The sequence below is a fragment of the Thamnophis sirtalis genome, unplaced genomic scaffold (assembly GCF_051295495.1).
Source record: "Thamnophis sirtalis isolate CommonGarterSnake01/CBP01778 unplaced genomic scaffold, rThaSir2_p1.2 scaffold_4, whole genome shotgun sequence".
Lineage (NCBI taxonomy): Eukaryota > Metazoa > Chordata > Lepidosauria > Squamata > Natricidae > Thamnophis > Thamnophis sirtalis.
In genome coordinates this window covers 22,853,093-22,871,096 of record NW_028261384.1, presented here as the reverse complement: position 1 = coordinate 22,871,096, position 18,004 = coordinate 22,853,093, and the positions used below count along the sequence as shown (strand labels likewise).

The window sequence follows — 18,004 nt, the reverse complement described above, 5'->3', positions numbered from 1 at the left end:
AATGGTTTGTGCAGGACAGAGGTAGAATGGGCGGAGAACAAGAGGGAGGCGATCTCTTTCTTTTGAAAGGTATTGATGATATGTATATTCATCCTGTTTTGTGGCTTAGGCTTGTTATAAGATAATTTACTGCCATTAAGAATGTTTGTGTTTTGGTGGCTCTGTCTACAGTATTTGAAGTTTATTAGAATATCAAGAATGATGCAAGTAGGATGGCCAAACATTGTGATTATAAAACCTATAACCTATGCTGATTTGCAGGAAGGAATGTTTGTTATATAGATCATGGTCTATCAACATTTGTACAATTTGTTCAAATTTTACAAAGTTGTTTTGTTTATTATATAAATTTCCAGACATTTTGCCTGACCACCTCCCTACCTCCATCCTCCTCTCTTCTTTTCCTTTCTCTTCTTTTTTCTTCTCTTCTTCTCTCTTCTCTTCTCTTCCCCTCCTCTCCTCTCCTTTCCTCTTCTCTCCTCCCTCCCCTTTCCTTCTTTTTTTGGAAGTGAGGAAGGAAAGACAAAAATACCATATTTTTTAGAATATAAGAGGCACCAAGATTTTGAAGAGGCAATTTTTTAAAAAAAAGGTTTCGCACTCTGCAGACCTCCCCCAAAAATGATCCATTTTTCATGAAAACAGGCCTGTTTTTTGTCCCCCAAAAGGGCATGGATAGCCTTTAGGAGGATTGTAGAGTGCTCCTGAGGGTCATAGGGGGGCAAAAATGAGCAAAAAACAGCCCATTATTTTGTGGAACGCACCTGTTTTTGTCAAAAAAAAAAAGGGCATGCATAGTCTTTAGGAGCCTTTAGAGTGCTCCTGGGGGCTGGGGGAGGGGATAAAAGTGAGCAAAAATTGTCCTGTTTTTCGCTCATTTTTGCCCTCCCCAGCCCTAGGAGTACTCTGGAAGCCTCCTAAAGCCTATGCATGTCCATTTTTGCAAAGGGGACAAAAGTGCGGTATTCAGTGTATAAGATGCAGCCAGATTTTAACCTTCTTTTTTGAGGGAAAAAGGTGTGTCTTATACTCCGAAAAATACGGTATTAGTATTATTTTACTATGCTAACTCTGTTTACATAGCTATCTTTTTCTTTTTGTTCTTACCTAGTTTGAAAAAATAAAGATTTTTTAAAGAGAAAATAAGTTCCTTTCAATTGATATAAGGTGATTTTGTGTAATTATATTGAAATATAATTCAACTATCAATTTCAAACTCTTTCTTTTTCTGAAATGGAAAAGATCCATCTAGTCCTTTTAAGAGAACAAGGCATTTTGACCAATGGTAATACTAATAATGCCTGAACAAAAGTCTCCCTGTACAGAATCTTCATCCTCATTGCTGAAAGCTAAAAATAATGAGTTTTCACTGAAGCTGTTTGCCATATAAATTCCATAGAAATGCAATGAGATTGGGATTTTATGGGACAAAATGGACAGCAGGAAATATGAATGTGATAGAAATATAATAAAAAAATATATCTTTCAATGTAGCTTATTCAGATGTTTTGCAGGGCATCCCAGATATTTCAATCAGCTTTCAACTGGATTGGATATGGTTGGATTAGCTGCAGATTGGCTAACTTCTACAGCTAACACTAATATGTAAGTATGTAAATTGACTAATAAGATCCTTTTAAGCATCATTAACTCAGAAATTAGCTTAGATTGTTTTCAGAAACAAAGTACACTATTTTACTGTCTATGCAAAATATTTGTTTCTTTAAATTAGCAATTGTAAAAAAAATTCCTCATTGCCATAGTTGGTCCATTTTTGCAAGCATAAAACTAAGGTGAAAGCTGGCCTAAAATTATTTTAATTCAGGGTAATGCTCACACAGCAATTATAAGGAACAAAACCCTACAAACATACTTGCATTCATAATTAATGAACAATAATTAATCATATAAAATTTCACATTCATAGATATTAATACATTTATTTTATAGTACACAAGAGGTTTTAGAGAGAAGAAATTAACTTGAGCCTCATATTTACCAATGTCAGCAGATAGATTAGCATCTATATTTTGCATGCCTCTTTTTAAGGAAGAAGGGGACATAGTGGTTCAGTGGCTAAGATGCTGAGCTTGTTATAGCAATAGCAATAGCAGTAGACTTATATACCGCTTCATAGGGCTTTCAGCCCTCTCTAAGCGGTTTACAGAGAGTCAGCATATTGCCCCCAACAATCTGGGTCCTCATTTTACCCACCTCGGAAGGATGGAAGGCTGAGTCAACCCTGAGCCGGTGAGATTTGAACCGCTGAACTGCTGATCTAGCAGTAGCCTGCAGTGCTGCATTTAACCACTGCGCCACCTCGGCTCTTGATCAGAAAGGTCGCAGCTTGGTGGTTTGAATCCCTAGTGCTGTGTAACGGAATGAGCTCCTGTTACTTGTCCCAGGTTCTGCCAACCTAGCAGTTCGAAAGCTTGTAAAAATGCAAGTAGAAAAGTAGGGACCACCTTGGTGGGAAGGTAACAGCGTTCCATGTGCCTTCAGCATTTAGTCATGCTGGCCACATAACCACAGAGATGTCTTCGGACAGCGTTAGCTCTTCAGCTTAGAAATGAGATGAGCACCGTCCCCTAGAGTCAGGAACGACTAGCACATATGTGTGAGGGGAACCTTTACTTTAAGAAAGAAGAAAAGAAAGAGGGGGAGGAAAGGTAGCATTTATGACATGAAAAATGGTTCTATAGAAACACTGAGAGTTGCGTAGTCGAACAGATAAACAGAAAATAATTTGTTAGTGAAAACATGAAGAGCAGGTATGAAATTGTTAAAACTAAGGGAGGCAAATGGGGAAAACATCAATTTGTACCTCTCCAGAAAAAATAGAATAAAAAGTTCAGTTCTGAAGAAGCTTCTTGGATGAGAAGCAAGATGTTTTCAAGGGGGTGGGGGAACCCCAAGAAAGTCCAGTTGGAAAAGCATCTTTGGGACAACCATGACCTGGATGATTGAGAATCTATTTGGGAGCTGTAGTCTCAGGCATTTCTGGAAGGCATCAGAAATTGTTTTAAAGATCTAAGGCAGGAATTTCTAGAATGCATATGGGTCAACATAAAATAATGACATTGCCATAGGTATATACTACAGGCCACCCAATCGAGCAGAAGAAATAGAATAGATGGACTTTTTGCTAATCACTTAACCAACTTATATAGGAAACACACCACAGTAGCAATGGGGGACTTTAATTACTCTGACATCAAATGGGATACAAACTCTGCAACAAATGAGGGATCAAAGAAATTCCTGACCCACCTATCTCAAAACGTCATCACCCAATAGGTAGAGGAGGCAACTAGAGGGACATCAATACTGGACCTTATTCTTACTAACAGAGAAGAAATGATAGAGGGGTGTAAATTGGAGGAACTTTATGGGAAATTGATGTCTTATAAGAATTCAATATAAAGAAGGCACAAGCAGCAGAACACAATCACAACCAGTTTATTATACTTTAAAAGAGCTGATTTTAACAAACTCAGAAAAAGCTTTGGAAGGATCTTGTGGGTGAAAATCTGAAAGGGGAAATCAACTCAAGAAGTTTGGGAAACTGAAAAATGATCCAGTTCGATACCATTAAAAAAGAAAAATAAGAAAACCCCAGCATGGTTGCAGAAAGAACTCTCAGAGAGGGAAGAAAAGGGTAAGTGCAAAAAAATGGAAAGAAGGCAGATTACCAACAAATAGCCCAAACCTACAAATGTGAAGTTAGGAAAGCTAAGGCTTTAAACAAAGTAAGACTTTGCTTATTACAAAAGCAATTTAAAAAGTTTCTTTCAACATATAAAAAACAAGAGAAAACATCAGAAACATAATTGATTTACTAATGAGCAAAGATGGCTAAGAAATATTGGGTGGGTAATAGAGGGAAAGCAGAAAGTACTTAATTTGTACTTTGCACTTGTTCACACAAAAAGAAAACCCAACTCTCAACCCACCAAAAACAGAACCATCAATGACAGGTTAGGAATGCAAATATGCAAAAATATGGTAAGAGAACACCAGTCAGCTTTAGATGGATTCAAATCACCAGATCATGCTGTACTTCAGCCCAGAGCATTGAAGGAACTAGCAGACATGATTTCAGAACTATTGAAACATATGTTTCAAAGTTCTTGGATTACCGAGGAACTACCTGAGGACTGAAAAACAGCTAACATGGTTCCCAACTTCAAAAAATGAGTGGGGGGGGGGGAACAGATCCAAGAAATTACAAACCAATCAGTCTGACATCAATACCTGGAAAATTTTTGGGATAAGTAATTAAGCAACCAATTTGAAGCAAACAAAGTTATAAGGGTCTCTTGCTTGAGCAGGGGGTTGAACCAGAAGACCTCCAAGGTCCCTTCCAACTCTATGATTCTATATTCTATACTCTATGAAGTGAGTTATTCTGTCAGTACTTTTACTTAGTACTTTACTTTTACTTAGTCAGTAAGATGCAGAAATTGCTATGTTCTAGGTTCACCTATGAAATTGCTCCTGTGTTTGTACTGTTGGAATATGTCACATTAAGAAAAATGAGAGAAATAATTGGTTGGCCAGGAGGTGCTGGTGATGGAATTTTTTCACCTGGTAAGTGATGCTTCTTTGTGCTTTCATGCTTATGATATACAATACCTTTGAAGGCAATCTAATGTGAGAAGCAGCATGTTCAAATGAATCTTTGCTCTTAACATTCTGTCCTGGTTATTAAAAAAGATGCATATTTATGTCAATCCAGAGAGACATTGAGAACAAAAACTTTACTGTCTGTTCTTGCAGAAAGTTCCTTCAAGCACATTGTGCTGCTTTATAAAGAATCAAATGGTAGAGAACATGCAATCAAATGAAATATTCACTCCTTAGTTCTGTAGTACATAATATTCCCTCATTTGTATGAAATAAATAAGAAATTACAGTATTTAATAATGAGGTCAGGCTGTTGTAGACCTAACCAATGAAGATAGGAGGGCTGTCTGGAAATTACAAAAAGCTTATGTTGTTCTCATTTCCGTACTTTGAACCGGCATACCTTATTTTGTTTCTTTAATGATGTAAGCAACTTATCAAAGCTATTACAGTTACACTAGGGCCTCGCCCATGATATGACCTTTTTTTTAAAAAAAAACTTGTAATGTGAGCCAATTATGATTTACAAACCATTACTTAATGACTTATCTCAGTGAATGAATCTAATTCAAATGAGATTGTTGGATTAGAGATTCAATTAACAGAAATGTATTTAAAATAATTACGTAGCAATGAAAGCAAAATTCATTCTATTAATTTTTAAGCAGAACCCAAATCTACTTGCCAGAGTCAGATATAGTAAAGTAGTACAAAATAGAAATAGCAATAGCACTTAGATTGATATACTGCTACACAGTGCTTCACAACCCTCTCTAAGCAGTTTAGAGAGTCAGTATATTGCCCCCCAAAAAAATCTGGGTCCTCATTTTACGCATCTCAGAAGGATGGAAGGCTGAGTCAACCTTGAGCTGGTCAGAACTGAACTCCTGGAAGTGAGTTAGCATGCAATACTGCATTCAACCTATTTTGTACAAGAAATTTTTAAACACACAATGCAATCATCAAAATGTACAAATACATATCTATGCCTGAATAGTTACTGTGAGAATTGGGAATTCTTACAGTCCAGTTCAAGAGAAGAAATGTTTTCTGCTGTCTTCTCTGCCTGAAACAAACTCTGTCTGATCTATTGGGGGAAAAACTGTCCTCTATTGAGATTATAAATTGAACAAACTCTTTGGTCATTGAAGAATGTACATTCTAGAAATAGGACAATAAATTGTCCTAGGGTTAGGATTAGGGCTAGGTGTCCTAGTTAAGACTCTCTATTCCTTTGGAGCTAAGCCATCAAATCTAGAACAGCAAGATAAGAAAGGGAAGGTGATAGGAAAATTTAAAAAAATAGTACGGAATTTTCAAAATTCTTTCAAAGATTAGATTTTTAATAGTGAAAGGGTCAGTGAGCAAATGGATTCAAACAAGAGTAAAAAGTACAGTATTTTTATTGGGGTTTTTTTTTTTTTGTCTTCATCTATTTGCTTACATTGTTATCTGCCTTCAAAATTCAGCAAATGAACATAAACTGAATGAGTTGAGAATTTATGATACCTGTATTTGGATTAAGCCCTGAGTAAAAAGTCTACTTTCAAAAAGGTTCTTACAAGTGTAGTTTGTGTGCAAAGTGTGAATTAAAAAAAGTAACAATCTGTTACTGTGGTCTCCAGGTGGTGCCATATCTAACATGTATGCTATGTTGATTGCACGTTTCAAGATGTTTCCAGAAGTTAAAGAGAAAGGAATGGCAGCTATTCCAAGGCTGGTTGCCTTCACCTCAGAACATGTAGGTGTTCCTCTGTAATCGTTTATGCTCATCTTACCTTTGGCTAATATATAGTTGCTTTCTTTCTGTAACATATATTCTTCCTTTGGATGTGTGTTCATTTTTTTCCTCACAGGGGATCCCATATTAGAACCAACGATTCTTTCCATTTGAAATGCATTATACAGCGATGTTTGTGGATAAATCTGAATTTGTATTTAATCCTGCCTTTATAGGAGCACTTGGCAAAGTTTTGATGCTCGGGAGTTGCACTAATGTTTTGTTTTTTTGGGTTGCTGGAACTTACAGCTGATGAAGGTATGATGCAAAGTGGGCAGGTTAGAATTTTCTGGAGCAGTTTCTTGTCTCTGCAGATGGGGAAATTTCAAGATTTGTAAACTCTTTTAAAATGTACTGTACAACTTAGATTATGGTTTCACTATGACTCTCTTTCATGCTACCAGTTTTCAACAATGGTGTCCAGAGATGATATGAGACTCTTGAGAAAGGTGGTTTAAGGACTTCATAAGGCTCCTAGAATTGAATTGATATAAATACTTAGAATTCAAACCTTTTTGTTTTACATCAAGTGAGTAATTTTCTAAACAACTGTGCTAGATGACTCTGAGTTTGAACAACATGGTAATATTAGATTTAAATCATTTACAGGTCGAAGGAGAACCAGATCATCCATTAAGCCATTATATAATTTATCTGTTTGGATATAGTTATCAGATCAGATCAATTCTATTTTTAATCAAATTAAAATATTGTATGAATGAAAGAGTAATGTTATGGGACTCACAGATAAAGACAAGGTCCTTTCACATTTATTCATAAAGGAAATTCATTAATTAATTCATTCAATTTATATGTCACTTAACTCACTCTTGAAGTGACACTGAGCTCTGGGATTTAAATTTCTTCCCCAAAAAGAATAATTTTTTTCAGGGCTGGCACCCTGCATTCAGAACTGCATCTTACATTGTTATCTGTCTTCAAAACTCTTGCAATCCCTAAAAATCCATCATCCCCTGTTCCTAATCAGACACATGAATGATGGCTGTACAGTTTTGGGTTGGGAAACACATGAAAACTGTGATACAAATTGTTAAATATACTGATGAAATGCACAAGCTCCAATCCTACTCTTTTTTTTAATTGAAAAAATGAATTAATGTCTCTTGAGACCCAGACATTTGAAAAGTGGCTCAAGACTATTTAACAAAAATGGCCATTGATTGTTAAGATGTTTGACAAGTGGGCTGCAGTAGGCCTGTAAGAAAAAGTTGCATTCAGAAAATGTTACATGCCAGACAGAGGGAATAGAGGATGGACAGGCCTCCTAATTATGAGCACTTCCATTTTCAGGAATTTGAGATTTCTCAACACACTTTCTCAAGCTTTTCAAGGCTAAATATGAGTTTCTCCAATTTCTCCCAATAGGATTGTTTCAGATAAATATAAATATGGACAGGGGAGAATTGAAAAGAAAAGAAAAATAAAATAATAGGATTCAAACTACCCACTGCCCAAAGGTTTCTGTGTCAACAACTGCTGAACCTACTGTATCTTCTGCAAATTAATTTAAAATACCATTACTTGATTAGACTTGCATTGTAACTCAGAACATTTTATCCTGCTGGTGAAATATACAGTAGCTCACTAAAGCCTCTATCATAATGCATTTGTCAATTTCTAAGGTGAGACCTGATTTTGCCTTTTTTTTTTTTTACAAACCCTCAAAGAATTATTACTAACATTTCACTAGTTTGCAAAGAAGACAAATGCAAGAGCATTATTTTATAGGAGAAATATATTGGTGCATTGCTTCCATGGACAAAATAATCAATATACTTTTTCAGAGTCATTTTTCAGTGAAGAAAGGAGCAGCAGCTTTAGGAATTGGTACTGACAGTGTGATTTTGATCAGATGTGATGAAAGGTAAGCAGAACTTTTAATTTAACTAAAGGTCAGCACCCATTTTCAGGCTGTTGTACATTCTCAACCCAAAGAAACCAAATTTATCCAGAAAGATTCCACAAAATTTCAGCATTCATATGTGCAAGTGCCAAAACCTCAAAACCTGGTTTACCCTTTTGCAAGGAAAAAAAATCCTTTAATAATTGTATTTATGAGTGCAATAGATACATTTTAATAGGAAATGTTTTGGAATACAGCAGATTTTTTAAAATAAACTCCATTGGTATGAATAGTTGCCCAGAAAGTAGGTTTAGAAATATTTAATCTCTCATCATATTTACTAATCAATGTAATAAGGTAAGTATTTTCAATTTCCAAACATTTCCTGTCTTTGATCTACTATTGTGTTGCACTTTTTATGGCCATTGAGAGTCATCCAAGGTAGGAATTGCTGCTAATTCTATTTCCTAAAGTCTCGGCTTATGAATTGGTTTAATTGGTTTTTATAATTTATAAAGCCTGAATACCAGAAAACCATTGTCTCTTCTTTGCACCTACCAAATCTTTAGGGGATTGTTCTCAGTGTCCTGGGCAAATAAACTGACCAATTATCCTTAGTAGGAAGAATTTTTTTTTTCCAGATAGTAGCACCTCAATTATGGAATGTCTTCCCAGAGAGAAATTTCCTGGTGCTAAGGATTTTGACCCCATATCTTTGCTGATTTTGACACCATATCTTTGAATCTTTTAGTCTGACTGTCTCAATTTCAATAATTTAAGTCTGATTGAGGTTTGGCAGTATTTCTTGTTTATATGATGTTGGTTATAAGATCCCCAGATAACTTGTGTTATGGGACAACTGTAAAATTATAGTAAGCAAAGAAATAATCAATCTATGAATATCAAGAAGAACAGCAATGACTCTTGCTTTTTTCCCCTTCTTTATTAAACATAGGCGATTTATGACCACAATTTGGTCCAAAATTAAATGAGACATTTGTTAAGTGAATTATGTCTCATTTTATCACCTTTCTTGCCATAATTGTTAAGTGAATCACTGCAATTGGTAAGTTAGTAACCCAGTTGATAAATGAATCTGACTTCCTCATTGACTTTGCTTGTCATAAGGTCGCAAAAACATGACTTTCGGACACTGCAACCGTCATAAATATGAACCAGTTGCCAACCATCTGAATTTTAATGACATGATCATGGGTGAGGCTGCAAAGATCATAACTTTGAAAAATGATCATAAGTCACATTTTTTCAGTGTTGTTGTAACTTTGAACAGTCACTAAATGAATTGTTGTAAGTCGAGGACTACCTGTAGTTATTTTTTTATTTTTATAAAAAAGAAAGAAAACCAAAGTGGTAATAGAAGCACTTTGATCTGTAACTCCTCAGATGAAAGAGTAGCTACAACATATCCCAGAAATAGCATCACAGCTCTGTTCAGAAGAACAGAGCACTAATACAGCTAAGATACTGCACACAGGTCTCAAACACCCACCCTTTCTCTGGTGGAGAAAGACTCATGGTACACATCAGTAGTGGGATTCAAAAAAAATTACCCACAGTTCTGTGGGCATGGCATGGCTTGGTGGGAATGACTTGGTGGGCATGGCAGGGGAAGGATACTGCAAAATCCCGATTCCCTCCCCACTCCTGGAGGAAGAATACTGCAAAATCCCCATTCCCTCCCCACTCCTGGGGGAAGGATACTGCAAAATCCCCATTCCGTCCCCACTCCTGGGGGAAGGATACTGCAAAATCCCCATTCCCTCCCCACTCCTGGGGGAAGGATACTGCAAAATCCCCATTCCGTCCCCACTCCTGGAGGAAGAATACTGCAAAATCCCCATTCCCTCCCCATTCCTGGGAGAAGGATACTGCAAAATCCCCATTCCCTCCCCACTCCTGGGGGAAGGATACTGCAAAATCCCCATTCCCTCCCCACTCCTGGGGGAAGGATACTGCAAAATCCCTATTCCCACCCCACTCCTGGTGGAAGGATACTGCAAAATCCCCAATCTCTCCCTACTCCACTAACCTGCTTTCCAGCTCCATTCTCCTGTGCAGGGCAACAAAAGAAGACCCAGTCAATCAGCTGGGACTCGGGAGGCAGCGAATAGATCGGGAGTGGGGTCAGCCAGAGATGATATTTGCCAGTTCTCTGAACTACCCAAAATTTCCACTACCAGTTCTCCAGAACCGCTGAATACCACCTCTGGTACCCATAGTGGTTTTCTCAGAGCTGTATTTACTACAGAACAAATGAGTTTATTGAAGATGTTCCTTATGCTGAAAATTCTATTTGTGCAACCTACAGTGATACAGTTCTTGGAAGCTGCATAGCATGCTTCATCTGAATGTCTAGCTCAGATCCTATTAAAATCTTGATTCTGCCCCCATGGAACTGATTATAGCAGTCAATCTGAACATATTTCATGGTACCATGACTGTATCATCTCGGCAGCTATATATATTGTGGCTTAAACATTTTTAAAATATGATTTTTAAATTGCCAGGATTTATCAAGTACCTTTTAGACTCATATGCTTTAATAATTTAATAGGCAAATTAATAGTGGAAAAATAAATCGTTTCATAAATCTGAATTGCTTATACTACTTTTGAAATCCCCTCACTCAAACACTACTGGTAAGATTAGGGATGGACACACACACACACACACACACACACACACACACACACACGAGTTTATACTTGCATGAATGAGAGACAATTTTTTCTTCAAACCTAGCTATCAGCCACTTGTAATTCAGACAAGTAATAAACACAAGATAGTGAATGAACATGTTAACAACGCATTACAAAATAGGTTTAATTATGTCAGTTAAAAGTATGTGCATTTGTACAATACACAAGTTTGCTTGGCATTAACCTGGATTAATTTTTGTATAGCATCATGTGTTATGTAAATGAGCCATCTTAGACTTCCTCAGCATATTGCATGAATTGTTTGGAAATTATTTAATTCTGTAATTAGGTTTACTATGTTGTGTATATGCCAATTGTGTTGCTTTATAAACTGACAAATAAGCTAATGCTTCTGACATTGTAAGTAGCAAAAGACAATTTTCATAAATAGCAGCTTATCTTGGATAAGACATTTGAAAACATTTGTGGTTGGCATGATTATATCCATATCCATCATATTTATTTATATATTCATTATTTCCAGAGGGAAAATGATCCCATCTGATCTTGAAAGGCGAATTGTTGAGGCCAAGCAAAAGGCAAGTTAATTCTATCTAAAGTTTCTATTTAATGCCATTCAGATATTCCAGTGATAATAATATTTTTTGCGCTATATCTTCATCTTCATCAATATGCCGGATTAAAAGTTTCATTATGGTCATCTAAGGATAATGGATCTGGTACTCTAAATTATTTTTGCTTGGAAAAAAAAGGGTATGTCACTAGCTAGGTAAAAATAAATTAAACATAGCTCTTTTATGTGCATATGGATTTTTAAAAATCCAACTGTGTAGAATTTTGAGAAAGAGAAGAAATTATCTGAAAGGTGGGGAAATGCTTGCTGATACGTGGTTCCCTCAGAGAATGAAAGCCCATCCTCATTTCTCAAAATCCTCTTCCTCTAGTGTAGGATCTTAGCGTTAATCTTGGTACTGGATTTGGATTTTTCCAAGTGAGGTAAAAACAAAGAAATGAGTAAAGCACAAAGTATCTTCAAAAATCCATATTAAGGCACTACTTTTATTAGACAGTTCCAAATGTCCCAGAATAATGTGCAAACATTTGAATTCTTCTCAGGAAATTATGAGGCTAGAGTAAATGGAATGAAGAAAAAAGGGGGGAATGTCAGGTCAGTCCATCCATCCATCCATCCATCAGTGTTTGTGTTATAGGCTCTTTTCTGTTTTGGAATTTCTATGACAAACCAGGGGACTCCCTGGCACTCCAATGTTCCTCACTAATCACAGTACTGGCCATACCTTGTCCCCAGGCATGGGATCCTACCAGTTTAACAACCGGTTCGCTGAGAGCGCGCTTCGGGCAGTTTACAGTGTAATCACCCTCTGCATTACTGCTGGGGAGGAAAACAGCTGAAGCGCAGCAATCCACTCTCCCGCACCTATCAGCTGGCCTTCAGAAAAGGGAATATAGATGCGTATAGTGCAGGGGTGGGCAGCTAAAAATTTGGAGCGAACCGGTTCGCTCCCAGCTGACAGTCGGAGCTACCAGTTCACCCAAACCAGTCTGAACCGGTAGAATCCCACCCCTACTTGTCTGCATTTAAAGTCTGCAGTTTTTCTGTCTGATCACATCCAACCTACATGTATTTTATTGAATTTCCTTCCCTCCTTTTTAAAAGAAAGTGTCATGTGACTAAGCAAGCATTGATCAGTCCCTGCTAAATTTGCAAAGATAATGCCTCGCTTATGGCATTTTATCAGCCAATCAGTATCCTCAAAATATTATCTCCTCCAATCGTGGAGAACGATACATCCTATTAGTCTGATAAAATTAGAACGCTGTGCAGCTATTTCAGCAAAACGTTACGTATGTCCACACTGTAAGAGCTAAGTTACTGTAAAGATCCCCAATGAGGAAATCCTGACCACGTTTAGGTGAAATGTAAGGAAGCTGAAGACATTTAATTAGGTCCTCTCTGCTCTGAGAGTTTAAGATTGCACTCTGGATGGTCTGTTATGTACCCCATTAGGACGTTTAGGTAAACAGCACTTGAATCATTTCTATTGTTTTGGCAGTTTGCTGCCTCCTACTGTTAGAAAGAGCAATCACATGGCAAATAAAGTAACTGTAATAGTAAGTACTGTGTAATCTCTTGGCTACTTCCTAACAGAAAGTGGTTTCTTCTGCATTGCCAAAGGAGAAGAAATTAATCTCTGCTGAGTTGTTTTTTTAATATTATTTTCCTGTAGGGATTTGTTCCTTTTCTAGTAAGTGCCACTGCAGGAACCACCGTATACGGAGCTTTTGATCCGCTTATAGCTATTGCTGATATTTGCAAGAAGTATAAAATATGGATGCATGTGGATGTGAGTATAAAATCTTCAAGCGTCAGACTGTAAATCCAGTCCTGGGTCTGCTGGTGGGAATGATAATGAAGATGCAGAGGATTTAACTGTGCCTAAGCTATGTTGCTTAACAGAATCTTTGGAAGATTGAAAGGATTTCTGTTTCTCAAAGATAACAGGGCGGCCCTAAAGATGGTGAACCATTCGATGTGCAAAGATACAGTATTCTGGCATTTTATGTAGACTTCATGCTTAACGGTGATAGATAAATCAATCCTCCACAAAGTTATCTTTTTTAAAAAGTACAACTCCATCTGTATCCACAATGGTACATAATTACAGACATATACATAGACACACGTGTGTGTATCTGTGTGTATGTGCATGTGTGTGTGTATGTATATGCATGCACATGCACATATACATACACTTCAGAGGTCTATTGCTCCCGGTTTGGTCTGGTTTAGCCAAACCAGTAGTAGCGGTGGCAGGAGGCTCTGCCCACCCTCCCAGACACTTCTGTGCGTGCGTAGAATATTGCGAGCACACATGGGAGTGCACCCAAACCAGTAGTACAAAAATTGGCAACCCACCACTGATACTCATTCACGTATACATATACATGTGCCAAGATAGCACAGAGGTTAGAATGCAGTACTGCAGACTACTTGACTGCCAACTGCCTGCAATTTGACAGTTCAAATCTCACCAGGCTCAAGGTTGACTCAGCCTTCCTTCCTTCTGAGGTGGGTAAAATGAGGACCCAGATTGTTGGGGGCAATACACTGACTCTGTAAATTGCTTAGAGAGGACTGTAGACCACCATGAAGTGGTATATAAGTCAAAGTGCTATTGCTATTCCTATACATTACATATGGAAGATCTTTGTGTTGAAAGATTTATTAATGCCATTATAAAAGGCATTCAAGCTAGTTCCAACATATACTGCAAATTACAGTAGTGTTACTAGAAAACTGATCAAAATCTACCTTTGGCAATTTCCAAAGTTTTAACTGCTTTCTCCAAATTAGTAAAAAGTTGAAAATAAGTGATTCATGTATTTAAATATGAGAATGTTATGTTTTCAGAAATCTGAATTATTATTTAATGGAACTGATGATTGTAATCTTTTTCCAGGGAGCTTGGGGTGGTGGGCTGCTGATGTCAAGAAAACATAAATGGAAATTAAATGGCATTGAAAGGTATGGTTTATAACAATATTGTGATATGCTTCTCACACTGATAAGAAACTCCAAAATGGTTTTTTAAAAAACCCAAAGCCAATTTAATTCATGTTTGAAATAATTGTCTAGCTTTTCATGGTAGGAATTCTCCAACTTTTTAAGCAATAATTCCCATAATTTCCCTTTGGATGCTTTTTGGTCATGCTAGCTAAGAACTAAAATCTTTGAAATCTGGACAGTTAGGATCAGGGAAGTCTGGTGTAAAATGCTTACATACCAGGCCATTTGCAAGAATTACCAAAAAAAGGTGGTAACAGTTGAGATTAAAGCCTCTTCTCATTTTATATGCATCAAGCATGCAGGTTGATTACACAGGGCAGTTCTTAACCCCCTACTCCATGTCCTGCTTATATAACAAAATGCCCCTGGGCAAAGCCTAGCGCCGCGATGGCAAACCTATGACATGCGTGCCAGAGGTGGCATGCAGAGCCCTCTATGTGGGTACGAGCGCTGTCACCAGCTGCTCTTCTGGGTGTATATGCACCGGACCAGCTGTCTGGCACACTCATATGCTGGATCCAGGTTTCATCTTGTGCATGCACGCCAAAACTGGAGCACATGCATTCACACCAGAGCACCAGAACCCAAAACACAGCAACTAGCTGGTGCGCATGCATGCTAGACCAGCTGTCCGTCATGTGCATGCCATATCTGGGTTCCATCGCAAGCATGTATGTCAAAACTGGAGCACATGCACTCAAACCGGAGCATTGGAACCCAGAAGAGAGCAGCTGGCCAGTGCGCATGCATGCCGGACCAGCTGTCCAGCATGCATGGGCACAACAGGCCCCAGAAAAGCAGCTGGTCGCCATGTGCATATGCACAGGCCAGCTGCTCTCTTCTGGGTTCTGGTATTCCAGCGCATGCACATGCGCTCCAGTTTCAGCACTTGGTGCCGAAAAAGTTAACCATTACTGGCCTAGCGCCTAACTAACAGCATCCTGCAAGAAAGTGACTCTGAGATTAACAATATCTTAGACAGGACGCAAGAGAAGGAGTGGCAGAGCCTGGGGGCAGAGTCAAAAGAGGGATAATCCTAGAATCCCTAGCCACAAACGTGCTAAATCCGACCCATCATGAATTCTGTTGATCCTTATCTAACTTCTAGTAGGTGCTAACCATTAGTTGAGAATATTCCTGTGCATAGGCATGAGCAATAAAGTTATTCAATTAAATCATAATGTGTGATCTTGATCTTTCTCATATGACATTGGCAGAGTAATAAAGACAGAATATTGAATAAATACTTAATATTATACATATACCCTTGTAGTTAGTGGTTCATGGAGAGACAGTGACACTGCATTCAAACTTCCAACATTTCCAAGACATTTCTCCAGTTATACTTTTTAATATGTTGCTTCACTAAGGTTACAAGATAAACTACAACTGTTTGAATTTATAGGTTTAAGCCATAAATCATGGCTTGATCTCTAATGATTGCATTTATTCAATCTACTAAACTGCACTTGGTTAAACTACTTTATGGCTTACTCTAATGCATGGAATACATTATTCTGTATTCTGTAATAATATTTCCTAATACTTTATAGGAGCATATGAACCTTCAGATGACCCTGGCTTCCTGCTTTTTTCCCTCTTCTGCATGTTAATAAGGAGACTGGAGGCATTTGTTTTAGTTAAGCTATGTTTAAGCCGAATGAAGTCAAACTATCAGATTCTCGGTAATGCTAATTAACCATAATTTAACAACTCCAAATATTTCTTTCAGGTTTAGACATTGGAGAGCTCAGAAGTAAAAAGTTGTAAACTATTTTTTTTTCAAAGGAAAAGGGAATAAATGCAAGGTTGAGACCAGTGGTGAAATTCAATTTTTTTTACTACCGGTTCTGTGGGTGTGGCTTGGTGGGCATGGCAGGGGAAGGATATTACAAAATCTCCATTCCCTCCCCACTCCAGGGGAAGGAAACTGCAAAATTTCCATTCTCATCCCACTCTGGGGCCAGTCAAAGTGGTATTTGCCATTTCTCCGAACTCCTCAAAATTTCTGCTACAGGTTCTCCAGAACCTGTCAGAAGCTGCTGGATTTCACCCCTGGTTGAAACCCTCTGCATTTATTTACACAGCAGAAAACCATGGTGTATGATGGAAAGCAACACATAAATCAGTATTATGGTGTTACACGCAGCATTTCAGCTTCTACTGGTGGTGGGCCTGCATTTTAAGCTTCTCACTGAAGCTAAGATAATGTATATCTTCATTATCGCACACCCTAATGACTTAATATTATCCACCTTCCAGAACTAATGTGAAACATAGATATAAAATGCCTTCAGATATGCTTTCCTCCTCAAAACAAAACAAAACAGATGATGCAGCTGTGGAACTGCAATATATCGTCCATTTATCTGTGAAACCTAAAATCGAAATATTGTACTTGTTTTATCAACCTCAGTTTTTTACCTGTTGAATAATTAATAATTACCTTCCAAAATGTATGTAAAGATGAATCAGAAGACAAATAGTATGGAAAATGAAAACGCTATACATAAATATTAAAATTCTTGTTTCAGATAACGGGAATGTTTATTTTTAGTTGAGATCCTAATCTTTGTGTTAAATACCAAAAAAAGATTGTCTGCTAATCCAGTTAAGATGAATGGAGATCTGATGGTGACATCAAACAATTATGTTATCTACTTTTCATTTTCCTGTGGTTTTTTTTTAATGCTTATTTTCAGTCTTGTTGCTTCAAAAATTCTGTTACATTTTATAATTGCTTTTCCATTTGAGTTTCTAAGATTGCAGTCCTTGATCATTTCACTTCCTTGTAAAGTTTGATTTCTCTTCCAGAGCAAATTCCGTGACATGGAATCCACACAAAATGATGGGGGTTCCTCTTCAGTGTTCTGCCTTGCTTGTACGCGAAGAGGTGAGTCTCTGAAACCTTGAATGGTGTCTTGTTGCCTTCAACTTTCTGCCTTTTCCTACGTTGATTATACATAATTGTGACATAGCAGATATATCCATGTGCAATTAAGATAACATCTGAAATTTAAAAAGAAAACAGTTCAATCACTTTTCAACCTAGAATTAAAATAAGCTTCATAACAACTGTCCAGGTAAATACAATTAGAGATCTGGAAGGGATTTTGGAGGTCTTCTAGTCTAACCCCCATTCCTAAGGCACAAGTCCTTGTTCCGTTTCAGACAAATGGTTGTCCAATCTTTTATTTAAATCCTTTTCGGTCAAAAAGGAGTAGAGAGTTGCTTTTTGGTGACTGATCCACACTCCATTTAAAATAGACAATGCTAGAATGTAATATATAACACAAGAATGCCACTTACATGGAAGTGATAAAGACCCAAAATTCTATTGCCACAATAGAGTCCAGTGGGAACCCCATAAATAAATTATAAATACAATAAGATTTCTTAGATTCCCTAGACTAGAAACCACACATGCTTGGTTTCATTGAATAATCCCACAGGTATTGGTATTA

The 18,004-nt window shown here is 37.4% G+C and overlaps 1 protein-coding gene across 2 annotated transcripts in view; it reads left to right on the top strand.

The window, feature by feature from the left end:
- Positions 1–18,004, top strand: part of GAD2 (glutamate decarboxylase 2) — a 44,889-nt gene that overhangs the window by 16,831 nt on the left and 10,054 nt on the right. For both annotated transcript variants that reach the window (XM_014053077.2, XM_014053069.2), the window contains exons 5-12: positions 1,515–1,605; positions 4,478–4,590; positions 6,252–6,367; positions 8,212–8,291; positions 11,475–11,529; positions 13,201–13,317; positions 14,434–14,498; positions 17,355–17,433. In XM_014053077.2, coding sequence (XP_013908552.2) covers positions 1,515–1,605; positions 4,478–4,590; positions 6,252–6,367; positions 8,212–8,291; positions 11,475–11,529; positions 13,201–13,317; positions 14,434–14,498; positions 17,355–17,433 — 716 coding nt within the window. The remainder of the gene's footprint in view (positions 1–1,514; positions 1,606–4,477; positions 4,591–6,251; positions 6,368–8,211; positions 8,292–11,474; positions 11,530–13,200; positions 13,318–14,433; positions 14,499–17,354; positions 17,434–18,004) is intronic.